Source organism: Sinocyclocheilus grahami, unplaced genomic scaffold (assembly GCF_001515645.1).
Source record: "Sinocyclocheilus grahami isolate Dianchi unplaced genomic scaffold, SAMN03320097.WGS_v1.1 scaffold140.1, whole genome shotgun sequence".
NCBI lineage: Eukaryota > Metazoa > Chordata > Actinopteri > Cypriniformes > Cyprinidae > Sinocyclocheilus > Sinocyclocheilus grahami.
The window spans coordinates 252,376-266,118 of NW_015505319.1; the positions used below are offsets into that span (position 1 = coordinate 252,376).

Consider the following 13,743-nt stretch of genomic DNA (forward strand, 5'->3'; position numbering starts at 1 on the left):
GCAATACTGTAATAACGCGGAAAAAGAAATATAATGCAACAAATAAGCCCTAATATTAGATAGTATTACTAGCCTGATAATAATAATAATCGTCTTGCTATCGTCAAAGGCATCAGCCACAGGCGATATCTCTGTCTATCGTCGATACACGATACTATCGTCTATCGGCACGACCCTACTGTCTGTCATACAAATAGCACTTCTCAAGTGCATTGCACTTGGAGACTCGACTTCAATTGATTCCAATAGTGTCTGGCATTACCATAGAGTTGCTTTCAGTATTTGATCAATAATACCAGTATTCACTTTATCCGTGTTGCACTGCATTATAGGTGGCTTGTAATGCATCATTGGATTGCCGCCTTTGCACACCTATGATGTTTTAAAATTCTGTGTAGCTCCCTTGGATTTGGAGCTGATCCAGTATCATGCATGATGTGAATAAAGTCTTAAAATAGTGTCTGCTCTGTTCAGTAGGGGCTAAACAAATGCCCCTGAATTTTAACTGGTGTTGAAGAAAGTGAACAAAGTGTTGAACTGCTTTGGATTCTTCTCGCAGTGCAACAGACCTAAAAAAAGTGTTTGTGCGATGACAGTTAATGAATTACTTGGAAAATTAGTTATGGACAAAACTCAAGGTATTATCAGTAATGCCGGCTAATTAAAATGCTCTTTTCACCCACAGCCAAGAACACTGAACCACATCCGTGTGACATTCAGTTATTGCAGAGAAAAAATGGCATGTGGATGAAGATGCATGAAGTCTTCTAATCCTGCACAGCTGGGAAGCCATGTTAAGGAGGATTTCAGCAGCAAATTAACACCAATTTGTTAACTATTTTACTTGTTGTTTGTAGTGCACATTATGAAACTTTACTCACATAATGACTCTCACATCTCTTTTGCTATTTTCAAGATGGAGGAAGAGTGTGACAAAGGTCATGAGGTCAGTGTTTACTCTGTCGGTCAAGTGCAGGGAAGTTCGTAAAGTTTGAACTTCAGCTGACTCTGGTCACCTCGTGCCTCAGGTCCTTGTTTGGATGCTTAAGCTGATTCTTGCAACCGAAACAATGAGATTTTAAAATTATTTTATAATGTTCTCTGAGGTTCACTTAATATGTTAAGTGTGATTTAACATTAAAAACATCATAATTTTGAAGTAATAGGCTATTTTCTATCCTGTTTTTGAGCCTCTCTGCAGAACGGTCTGTTTTTATAGATGGGGCACATTCAAGACTCGCAAGTAAACACCCACTGCTATGATTGGCTAACAGTTTCACTTATTAAAATAACAAATGGATGCTGCTGTGATGTACTCTGAAAACAACATGGGTCATTTAGGTTAAAAACGTGTAAATACTCAGTATATATCAAAAAGTATATAATAGTGCAACACAAAGTACATTTTAAATGGCCTGTCTCCAGAAGTATTTTTCTCATTCATTTTTCCTATAAGGATTTTAAAAAAGACTTTAAGGTGTTATTGGCATGAAGCAAACCAACCAGTTATGAGGTGAATCACAGACCTTGATATGAATTATTTGTAAATCGGACAAAAAGACAAAGGTACGAGACTGTACTTAACATCTTTAATGGGGGAAAGAACTCTAATGAATCATTGCAAATGACTGAAAAACTTTTGATTTAAATGTTGATTGCATGCATAGAAAACACATTTTACATTTATTGTAAAATATGCACATATATGGCATGATTTGCTTGTCTCGTTTCAACTGAATGATGGCGATTTCTTTGCAGAATCATTGGTAATGTGGTTTTTCTACTAGGAATTATGCTGTTATTTAAAAAATAAGATGAAATAATGCAGGCTGATGATTTTAACAAAAGCATATACCACCGATTAACAACCTCATAGCTCACACCAGGTCTGTCTTTAATGGGTTACAAGTTATCGTTAAAAATCTATTCCCCAATAGAGAAAATGAATGGGATTTTTACTTCTGGAAGCAATGGTTGCACTCTATTGTCGGGTGCGAAATAACGAACAGCTGACACTGCTTACAGTATCTTTAATGTTGCAGGTTTGCACGTGACAATGAGTTTCTACTTTCTAGCATGAAGTACTTTGCATGTTCAAACTGAAAGTGGAAACTCTTTTCACCTAAACCATTTTTGACAGTCCGTTCTTGTCAAGAGCCCTCTAAAAAGTTTCTTGCGAACAATTTTCACCGGAATATGCAACTTTTGAATAGCCGTCAATAGGATTTGTGCATTCTATAGGATGACATTAGACTACTCCTGCAAGTTAACAGCGCTGATACTCTATTACACACATCAGTGCTTACTTGAGGTATCATTTGCATATCCATAATTCATATGCATATGGATTACTTGAGAATTTGTAAGGCATAGACATCCATCTGTTTCCACTGAGAAGCCAGCAGGGCATTCACAGCGAGCCTTATTTTCGGGGTAAACCTTTCAGGTTGGCAACAGCATGTGAATTTCAGCCCAAAAATCCATCTGTAAATGTTTGCTTTGGCAGAAAGGCGGTTTCACAAAACAGACTACTGTGTGTGCGCGCCGTTCTTCCTGTGCATGATCACAGAGCGCCTCTTATTTTTCCCCATATTAGAATACACACACAAAAACACGCATCTTTCCCAGTCTCTCTCAAGTTCTCATATTGTTTCAGCTCAGAAAAACACGGCGAATGGTTTGTGTGCATAGCTGTTTGTGCCGCTTTGGCTATAAACACTGAAATTTGCTTTTCGTTTCCAGCTGTTCCATGGAATCGGACCCCGGTGCTTGTTTGGACAAGCCATTTCTCATTGCCTTAATTCAGGCTAAGGAAACACAGCATTTGCATCGACTTGTGTTTTTTCGACATGCTTGTGTTCTCAGTAGTTTTCCACATAGGAAAAAAAGGGGATGCTTGTGCTAGACGCAGCGAGTTTGTCCTGGCTCTGAGAGTTTTCCCTCTTTTCAGAGCTTGATTTCGGATCAATCTCTGATGTTTTCTCAGTATGTGGAAATGGATTTGTTTTGGCAGATCCTTGAGGTATCATCACACCCCTTGTTCTTGCTATCTCACCATCAACATTTGGATCTCTCTGAAATGATATTTGATATCCGATAAGAATAATTAATTTCCCGGCACATTGAATCAAAGGGGTTTTCTCCTTCCAGAAAATTAACTCGCATGAGTGACGGGAAGCATATTGAGGCTTGAAAAGACTCTCTGATTGGTTTGTTTTGGCCTGGTTCCCTTTCCAAACCAATTTTCCCGTCCATACTAGGCTTACTGCGGTAGTCTGTGTTGACGGTGTTACCGGTGTTATGCCGCAACATGGTTACATCACTGCACACCTTTACATCAAGGTGTATGCCATGCCTCCAAGCTTTCTTATGCATTTTGCTAAGAAATGTTCTATGTTTGTTATTTATTTTTACATATATTTAAACTTTGCAAGTTATTTATTTATATTAGGCCTATAGCATGGTGTATTTTTATTCGGTTTAACAAAATTTCTATGTTTAATATAAGTGAGTTGTCCATCTTGTTGTTGTCCATTCAAACAACTGACCCTAATTCGCACAGGTATTTATAAGTAGGCCTGGGCGATAAAACGGTATCGATATTTATCGACGGTACACCTTTTTCAATAACAATATAAAATTTTTTTCGATATAGTGCAGGATATAGGCACGTGGTAAGCTAACACGAACACATGCTGAATTGAGTGCTGTGCCTGCCTGTAATGAGGAGATTGTGAATAAAAAAATTATAATAATAGTCGAATTTAAAATAAACATTTGCATTTGAATGTTAGGAGTGCGTCACGGAGCGTCATCAGTGGCGCACAAGATGCGGTGATAATGATGTAATTGACATTGTTGCATTTTAATATTGTACTAGTCTAGCCCACGAGATGCGCCGCTGCTGTGTTATGCATTCAAAATATTAGAGAAATATAGAAGCTCAATGCGGAGAAGATCTTGATTAGGTGAAAAGCGAAACCAAGCCATTCACACAGATGCGTATTCAGCGCATTTAGACGGACAAATATGACTGCTGCACTCGCGTCTCACACAAGAGATGTAGCCATGCAAAGTTAAAGCAGTTTAAACTTTTAGAAAACACGTCGCGAACTTGTAGAGGTTTATTCCTTTTCACTGCGTCTCATGTGTTTTTAAATGCAATTTCCGTGATGGGCGATTCGGCTCTTTGTATTAAGCAATGCGTAAATACATGATGCTGTTTTGTTCATAATTGTTTATGCAGTTTACAAAGTTATAATTAGTTAATTTAGACGTAATGCATGTTCTTTTTAATAGACCGTTATTTCCCTGCGTTGACGTGCTGCATTATTTTGCTCATTGCGCCCTCCTGTGGCCTCGGGAGACAAGCCAAAAGTTTCCTTAAGTCCTATTTAATCGACATATAAAACATTAGAAATTAGATATTTGTTTAATTTTTATTGTGTTTGACTGTTAAAACAAACAAAAAAAATTAGTTGTTTGTCTCAATAAATTGGGTTAATTAAAAAATACAGTGGTTAAATAAAAATTAAAAAAAATTCTATTGCTCTTTGTTTTAAAAAAGGTTATAAAAAATGTCAATAATTATCGATACCGAACGATATGAAATATTAAATCGATGCATGTTTTAGCTAGATCGCCCAGCCCCATTTATAAGCCGTTTAAAAGCAAAGGAAAAGATGGAAAACCCCAACAAACCCCACCCCACGGTATTACCGGTGTTATCACACATCGATTACCCGGTGGGAAAATGTCCTCACCATCACAACCCTAATCCATACTAATCTTTGACTCATGCTGGTATCCTGATATCCATCTAACCTCCTCCTCCAAGTGTTTCTGTTTTCATCTGAGCCTTCAGAAAAATGGCATTTCCTGTTTCCGTGATGTAGTTGTTGTATAACCTTGTGTTTTGGGTCATTGTTATGTTGAATTACCGATGATTGTTTGAGTTTTTACAGCTTGACATTCTGCTGTGGAGTTTTGTGGTATGTAGTGTTTTTCTCTAAACATAACAGCATGTACTTTTCACCAGAAAGTTCAACTTTTGTCCTCTCCTTTCACACAGCTTCACTGTGGTGGTGTTTTTTAATATCGTGGTGGTCTTCTGCAAGTTGTAAGATGGACAGCAGTATGTTGTTCTTGGCTTCTGTAACCTCCTGTGAGTAACTTCCTGTGCCATGCTTTGCTTGGATCTTGGTGCATCGGTGAATTATCAAGAGATGAGAGATCCTGCAGATCCTTTGAGAGAAGCTTGAGCACTCCGATCGTCTCTGATCCTCAAAAAACTTTGTAAATGAAGAGTATGACTGGAAGATCCTCTAGTGGGACTAGACTATCCTTCTCTGAAGACTCCATGACATGCCCTTGCATTGATCTTTGTAGGACACTTACTCCTAGGGAGTAGTAATGTTTTGAAATTTTTAAAGTTCTGCACTCATAAAGTTCAGTTCTGAGTTGTTATAGTTCCATTCGGAAAGGTTTCCTGTCCATCCTCTTCATTTTGGTTTATTTTTTTATTATTTATTTATTTATTTTTTTTGCCAGTCGACACTGAAATGTCTTTTGGTCTGGAAGGTTATTTATAAAGTGTTACCATTTTTTAAATTAAATTGTTCCCCTTTTAACTGAATAATAAGAACAATTTATTATTAGTAGTCATTTATTTTTAATTATTTATTATTTATTTTCAATGCATTACTATTACTACTATTATTATTATTATTTTATTTTATAATTTTTTTTACAGTTTAACTTAAAGTTGAATTTACGGATCATTTTGTATGAAAACAAAAATTAGAAAATTATTGTGAATTAGATTTTTAGTGCTTGAATGAAGGGAAAGATTTTTGGTGAATAACATTTTAAATTATGGTCTGTGCCTCATGCAGAATCATGTCATATGACAAGTCCATATGCATCATATCTTTAAAAAAAAAAAATTCTGGTAATTTTTGAAGTGTGACTGTCATTGACTTGACGACTTTCATTTTTGGAGGAACCATTTCTTTAAATAAGGTTTCAGTGTTAAATCATGCGTGTAAAAAAAAATCCAGTTTATTCAAAACTGTTCATAAACAAATTTTCCTAACTGTAAGCTGACTCTCGATGTGGATTGTTGTTGATGGAGATGAATTACCTCAGTGATGTGTTTTCCCTGTCCTCTCCATCTCCAGATCTCTAGAAACTTGATTGTCAAGCCTGAATTTCACATGCTTGGTCACATGGGTGGTTGTTTATTTACAAGAGCGCTCTGTCTCCTCTTTTCACCCTGTAATATCTGTCTGTGTGGAAAACAGAGAATGAGACTTCATGTTCCGTTACCTGATAAAATCTCGCCAAAGCTAGTCGAGTTCAAAGAGGCTCATGTAGCCAGCGCTCTCCGCGGGACACTTTGTACCGCTGCGTGTGCATTTGAGACATCTCACTCAGCTCTGGGCAAGCCTCTGATAAAAACCTGAAATAGTCTGATCTGAGGTCAGACTTCAAACATGTTTGCTTTCTGTCTGACACCTTAGAGCCGCTGCTTCTGATCAGGTGTCAGACCCGACTGCAAAGCTGCCCAGGAAAGTTGGAGCACAAAATCCTGAAGAGCATACCAGTGCATTTTTTCCTTCCCTTCTCCATCTGTCTTGACTTCTCACTCGCCCTCTTTAGCCTTTCCTTTGAGCGCATCTTAAAGTGTCAAATAAAGCTTCAGTCCTGTGTTCACTAGCTCAGGGACTCACTTAGTTGTTTTATGGAGCCTGCGAGTTCTCGGTTCTTGACCTAACATGCCATTTTGTCCAGTTGGATTTTCTAATAATATGCCATGATGAAAATATATTTTACTACAAATTGTAATGTTGCTATAGACACAAATGCAATTCAAAGTAAACCGCATGAGCTGTTTGCTTTAGGGATGCTCCAATCAGGATTTTTGCAGCCGATACGGAGTACCGATTTCTTGTCATGGTGATCGGCCGATACTGATGCTTCAAGCTTTATATAGACCGTTTCATCGGGCGCATGAGCCTGGCCCGAAGTTTGCTTCCGGTCTGTGTTTGTTTATCAGTCTGGCTATGGCGCTGGCTACAAACGCAGTTAAAGTAAAGGTGGTGAGTAGACTGTGGTTGTGCTGTGGGATGTGTTTCCCATACATTTATTTATCTGTGCTGCAACCCTCTACATTGCGAGTAAATCACTCGCATATGCGACTAAATCTTCACTCTGGGCGATTAAATGATGTCTAATATTAGCCAATTGCTAATAAATTCTCAGCTTTTACTCGCCCGTGTGAGTTGGAGGCTAAGTATAAGTTTAGCACAGATATATTTTCACTCGCTGAACACTCTCTGACTGAGCGCTTCCGAGTTTCACTCTCCATCAAGCGATCTGTGCTGTTTTTCAGTTCATCTCAATGGGTGTGCAACGCACCTGTATTTAATGTACCGGAAACACTATGAAGGCGCACGACTCGCCGTCGCTTTGTCTCACACACGCAGAGAGAGAGACGGAGAGAGAGAATTGACGCGCTACATGGAAAATATATTCTTTGTTGTATTTTGCTGTCAAAATAACGGAGTTCCTTTTGGAGTTCTTCAGCTTTTAAGAACTGTCGAGTTTCTCCGGTAGTGGGCGGAACTAATGCGCAAACGGCAAACTCATTGGCTGGCGCTTGCCTATTATCGACGTTTTGATTTCAGCAAATCAGTTCGAGCGAACGCACACAACCGGATTAATGTGAGTTGGAGGCTAAGTATAAGTTTAGCACAGATATATTTTCACTCGCTGAACACTCTCTGACTGAGCGCTTCCGAGTTTCACTCTCCATCAAGCGATCTGTGCTGTTTTTCAGTTCATCTCAATGGGTGTGCAACGCACCTGTATTTAATGTACCGGAAACACTATGAAGGCGCACGACTCGCCGTCGCTTTGTCTCACACACGCAGAGAGAGAGACGGAGAGAGAGAATTGACGCGCTACATGGAAAATATATTCTTTGTTGTATTTTGCTGTCAAAATAACGGAGTTCCTTTTGGAGTTCTTCAGCTTTTAAGAACTGCCGAGTTTCTCCGGTAGTGGGCAGAACTAATGCGCAAACGGCAAACTCATTGGCTGGCGCTTGCCTATTATCGACGTTTTGATTTCAGCAAATCAGTTCGAGCGAACGCACACAACCGGATTAATATTCATGATTCCAGTAGCTCATTAATCTTTAGTGCGTTTTTATATTGTTCTTATTATTAGAATTCGGATCATTATTATTATTATTAACAGTATTTGTGATAGTTTTTTCCCCAATTTTTGATTTTTTTACAGAAAAGCTGAATGACCAAAAAGCAGCACCACCAGTCCGAAGTTCAGTTAAAATGACTAATATGCTTTCATACATGGTTATCAAGTTTTAATTCTAATTACTAAAGTTCTATCATTAAATAATATTGATTATCATATTATAATGCTTGACTGACTGATGTTCAGATATTTATAAAACCATTTTACGTGTGTGTGTGTGTACATTCATTCATTCATTCATTCATTCATTCATTCATTCATTCATTCATTCATTCATGTAGTGGGCAGAACTAATGCGCAAACGGCAAACTCATTGGCTGGCGCTTGCCTATTATCGACGTTTTGATTTCAGCAAATCAGTTCGAGCGAACGCACACAACCGGATTAATATTCATGATTCCAGTAGCTCATTAATCTTTAGTGCGTTTTTATATTGTTCTTATTATTAGAATTCGGATCATTATTATTATTATTATTATTAACAGTATTTGTGTTAGTTTCTTCCCCAATTTTTGATTTTTTTTTACAGAAAAGCTGAATGACCAAAAAGCAGCACCATCAGTCCGAAGTTCAGTTAAAATGACTAATATGCTTTCATACATGGTTATCAAGTTTTAATTCTAATTACTAAAGTTCTATCATTAAATAATATTGATTATCATATTATAATGCTTGACTGACTGATGTTCAGATATTTATAAAACTGTGCCATTTTACGTGTGTGTGTGTGTTTGTCTGTCTGTCTGTCTGTCTGTCGAGTAAACTAAAAAATGTACTAGCCAATGGCGATTCAATTGCCAAGGTGTCCGTAGAGGGCCGTGGTGCTCGCCACAATATAAAAACTGTCCGATTTTCCAAAAGGCTTAGTTGAATAAACATGAGCACGTACTGCACATTTAAAAATCATAACGAGGCGTGGGTGTTTTTATATAACTATTTCTGAAAGAAGAACATTTTCGATGTCATTTTGGGGAAGCCGCTGTTTCTCCCGCTGGCAGAGAATGAATTTGCATTTTCAGTAAGTCCGTCTGATTTACGCAGCAGTGACAGAAACTGTGACATTCCAGATAAAATTTGAAAGGAGTAAAGCCTGTGTTAATGCTATTGAGTAGGCTAATATGGCCAAAGAAGATATTTTGTTTAAATAAATGTTCATTTAAAAGCAGCCCACTATCAGTGTGTTATGTTACCGTTATCCCTTACGGCTCCGACAAGGTTTTGTTCCGTCCTCCACGCTATGACAAATCACAATAGACTATTTTTAGCCAAGCAGCGCGGAGAGCCGCTTCAGAAACATGACTGATAAACACAAGCATTAGAGCGGCCGCGATCAGCTCCAGTTCCCGTGGAGCCGTAACGCGCCGCAGACGTGTGCAGTGAGGTGCAGATCAGCTCTAACGTCACTGAATCTGCTGTTAAAAATTAACCATTCATCATATCATCATGCAAAACATACATGACAAATAGCAAATTTTTCATTGTTTCTCGAAACGTCATAACATTTCCACACCGGCGATGACATGACTGCGGCACCATAATTTACGTCCCCACGCATCATGTACGTCGTTACGCGTTGACGTCATCAAATTGCAATCGGTTCATGAGATCGGCCGATAATGATCTCCGGCCGATCGATCGGAGCATCGTTGCATTGAAGTAATTTAACCCACACTGATGAGAGGGTGACCGATTTGTACCATGCTTGAAGTGTTGATATGGTATGTAATGATTTACAGCTTTTTAATTTCTTCTCTCTCTTTGTCAATCTGAAGGTATGGAGTGACTCCGGAAAACATCATCCTGTATGGGCAGAGCATAGGGACAGTGCCGACGGTGGACCTGGCGGCCCGGTACGAGTGCGCGGCAGTGATCCTCCACTCTCCCCTCATGTCCGGCTTGCGTGTGGCCTTTCCCGACACCCGCAAAACCTACTGTTTCGATGCCTTCCCGAGGTAAGATCCAAACATCTGTGGACCAGAATGCATTGCACGTGAATGCAGACTCTTCTAGATGCACTACAGTGTTATTTTAGTATCATTGAGATGCTGTTACCCACTATATATATATATATATATATTTCTATCTATCTATCATTTTAAGTTAAGTTGAAGTGTTAGTAATTTTGTTTTTATTTGCTTGTTTTTATAGTTTGTTATTTATTTTAGTAGATCAAGTTGAACTAAATGAAAATGAGAGAAAATACATTTTTTATATTTAATTTGACATTTTAGTTTAGGTAACAAATGTGTTTTATGGACTTAATTTGATCTCTATCTAGAGACATTAATATGTTTATTCAGTAAAGATGCATACAATTGATCAAAAGTGACTGGTGACATTTTGGATAATGCTTTACAATGATCCATTTATTAGTAATGTAGTTAACTACAACTAACATTAACATACCATACTATCATTACTGCATAAAATTAATTTCAGAATGTACTAATACATGATTAAAAACATAAGTTGCATCTATTCATATTACGTAATGGACTTGAGCTAACATGAATTAACAATGAACAATTATATTTTATTTACTAAAGTTAACAAATGTAATAAATACTGTAGCAAATGTATTTCTCATTGTTACTTAATGTTAGTTAATGCATTAACTAACATTAACTAATGGGACCGAATTAAGTTAACTAGTGCTACCAACGTTTAATGCTGTAAAAGGTTCTTTTGAATTTTCTTTTCATGAAACCTGAAAAATGTACGTTAACATAAAATATTACAGTTTCAGTAAATTACGTATTTAAGCGTATTTCAGTTAGTTGCTAAGGCAATATTATAAATTGTTCCTAAAGTTAAATATTTTTTTTTTATTTATTTCAATTGCTGAAAATTATTTTTAATACTTTTAGTTTAACATTAACAACTCTGGCTGCCATGTATTTGAGATTTTTCATTTATTAAAAAAAGAAATCCTTTTCTGTTACAGAAAAATAACACTCATAAAATTTAAATGATCAGTTTGTTTTGGATTGATTTTATAGGATATTTGTCAGATAAATATGTTAGGAAACATTTCATAAGTATAATATATTGTAGATGTTGTTGTTTTTTTTGTTAGTTTGTAGCTTACATCTTGGCAAAGTTTCCAAGTCGCTTTCCCAGACTTAATTGAGATACACACTACAGTTGTAGGGATCAGTAGGATTATTGATTGATTGAAAGAAAGAAAGAAAGAAATGTATACATTTTATTCAGCAAGGATGCATTAAAGTGATCAAAAAGTGACAGTAAAGACATTTATAATGTAACAAAACATTTTTAGTTTAAATAAATGCTGTTTTGAAATTTCTGTTCATAAAAGAATTCTGAAAAAAGAGGTTTGCCATAAATTACATTTTTAAAATATATTCAAATAGAAAAGTTGTTTTCAATATTTCACACTGTTGCTGTTTTTACTTTATTTGTGATCAAATTAATGCAACCTAGAGACTTCCAAAACATTAAAAATCTTACTGACCCCAAATCTTTAAACGCTATGTCATAGGCGGAGCGTGTGTAAGCCTTCCCAGTTTGTGCTTTACAATTTTTTATTTCTATATAGCTATCAAATCTATAAAAAATATTACAGTTTCAGTAAATTACGTATTTAAGCGTATTTCAGTTAGTTGCTAAGGCAATATTATAAATTGTTCCTAAAGTTAAATTTTTTTTTTTATTTATTTCAATTGCTGAAAATTATTTTTAATACTTTTAGTTTAACATTAACAACTCTGGCTGCCATGTATTTGAGATTTTTCATTTATTAAAAAAAGAAATCCTTTTCTGTTACAGAAAAATAACACTCATAAAATTTAAATGATCAGGTTGTTTTGGATTGATTTTATAGGATATTTGTAAGATAAATATGTTAGGAAACATTTCATAAGTATAATATATTGTAGATGTTGTTGTTTTTTTGTTAGTTTGTAGCTTACATCTTGGCAAAGTTTCCAAGTCGCTTTCCCAGACTTAATTGAGATACACACTACAGTTGTAGGGATCAGTAGGATTATTGATTGATTGAAAGAAAGAAAGAAATGTATACATTTTATTCAGCAAGGATGCTTTAAAGTGATCAAAAAGTGACAGTAAAGACATTTATAATGTAACAAAACATTTTTAGTTTAAATAAATGCTGTTTTGAAATTTCTGTTCATAAAAGAATTCTGAAAAAAGAGGTTTGCCATAAATTACATTTTTAAAATATATTCAAATAGAAAAGTTGTTTTCAATATTTCACACTGTTTTTACTTTATTTGTGATCAAATTAATGCAACCTAGAGACTTCCAAAACATTAAAAATCTTACTGACCCCAAATCTTTAAACGCTATGTCATAGGCGGAGCGTGTGTAAGCCTTCCCCTGGCCACGGGACTTGGGGCAAAAATGCCCCTGCACAAACAAATTAAATCTATTACGTCTGTTGCTAAAAGAGTGAATATGAATAGACAGTTTCGATTGCGGCATTAAATTAAGATCTGCTCATGTTGCACCGTATTTCATTTTAGGCGTTTTTACAGTGTTGCGCATTTTAACCAATCACGCACAATTCTGTTGAGCTTAGGAATGCAATGGCCAATCAGAGGAGTTCAGATGAGTCATCGTTCAATCTCATCAGTTTTGTTGAGTGCGCAAAAAATAATTTTTTCAACCAAGAGCAGGAAACGTTACACGTGCGCGTTCGCTGACTGAATACCGGACTCTTGCGAATTCTCTCATCATAAGCAACAAAGAGCAAATGTTCGTACAATGTAAGTAAGAGATTCATTTCACAGTGTATACAGCTTCAGTGATTATAACCATAGTTATTATTTTTTTTTGAGAGAGTGCTTAAACTCGCGGTAGATCAATGTTAGTGATGATAATGTCACTTTCTATATATAATTTATTCGCTGTTTGAATAGCCGTGGAAAGGAAACGTTATGTAATTATCAATTTCTAATGTTTTTATTAAATTGTAATCACGTTAAATACAAATTCAGTCCTATTAAACATTTTTTTAGCTTACATGACACCCATGTCTGGTTCTTGGCTAAAAAGACGGGTTTATGATGTTTAATACATTTGGCTGCTTTTAGCCTTACCCTGGAGTTGGTTCACCCTCCGCCTATGGCTAGTGTATCTGACATATAAAATGTATCTACTACATAAAATTACTCCTACTGTGACATTATTCCACTCCTACTAGATACAGCAGATACTGGACATGTGGATGGACTATAGCTGTACAGCATAAGAAAGAAAATAATGGCTGGTTATTGTATTGTGGTGCTATTCTAAGGTCTGAATGAGGGAACTTTAATACCGTGCCTGATACAACAGGTCTGCAGTTAACACTCAGACGTGTCTTGTACAGTATAAGTGCATGCAGGCTTTGTTTCAGTCTCACTGCCAGGGACAGAAGCTTTAATGCATTGTCAAATAAAATCTCTCTAAATCTCCTGCGAAGTCCTCTCAAACCTGAGA

The 13,743-nt window shown here is 36.4% G+C and overlaps 1 protein-coding gene across 1 annotated transcript in view; it reads left to right on the forward strand.

Moving 5' to 3' along the window:
- The first annotated feature begins 738 nt into the window (after positions 1-738).
- LOC107591289 (protein ABHD17C-like) overlaps positions 739-13,743 on the forward strand; it is a 35,407-nt gene continuing 22,402 nt past the window's right edge. The window contains exons 1-2 of the mRNA XM_016280404.1: positions 739-946; positions 10,053-10,232. Coding sequence (XP_016135890.1) covers positions 885-946; positions 10,053-10,232 — 242 coding nt within the window. The 5' untranslated portion in view covers positions 739-884. The remainder of the gene's footprint in view (positions 947-10,052; positions 10,233-13,743) is intronic.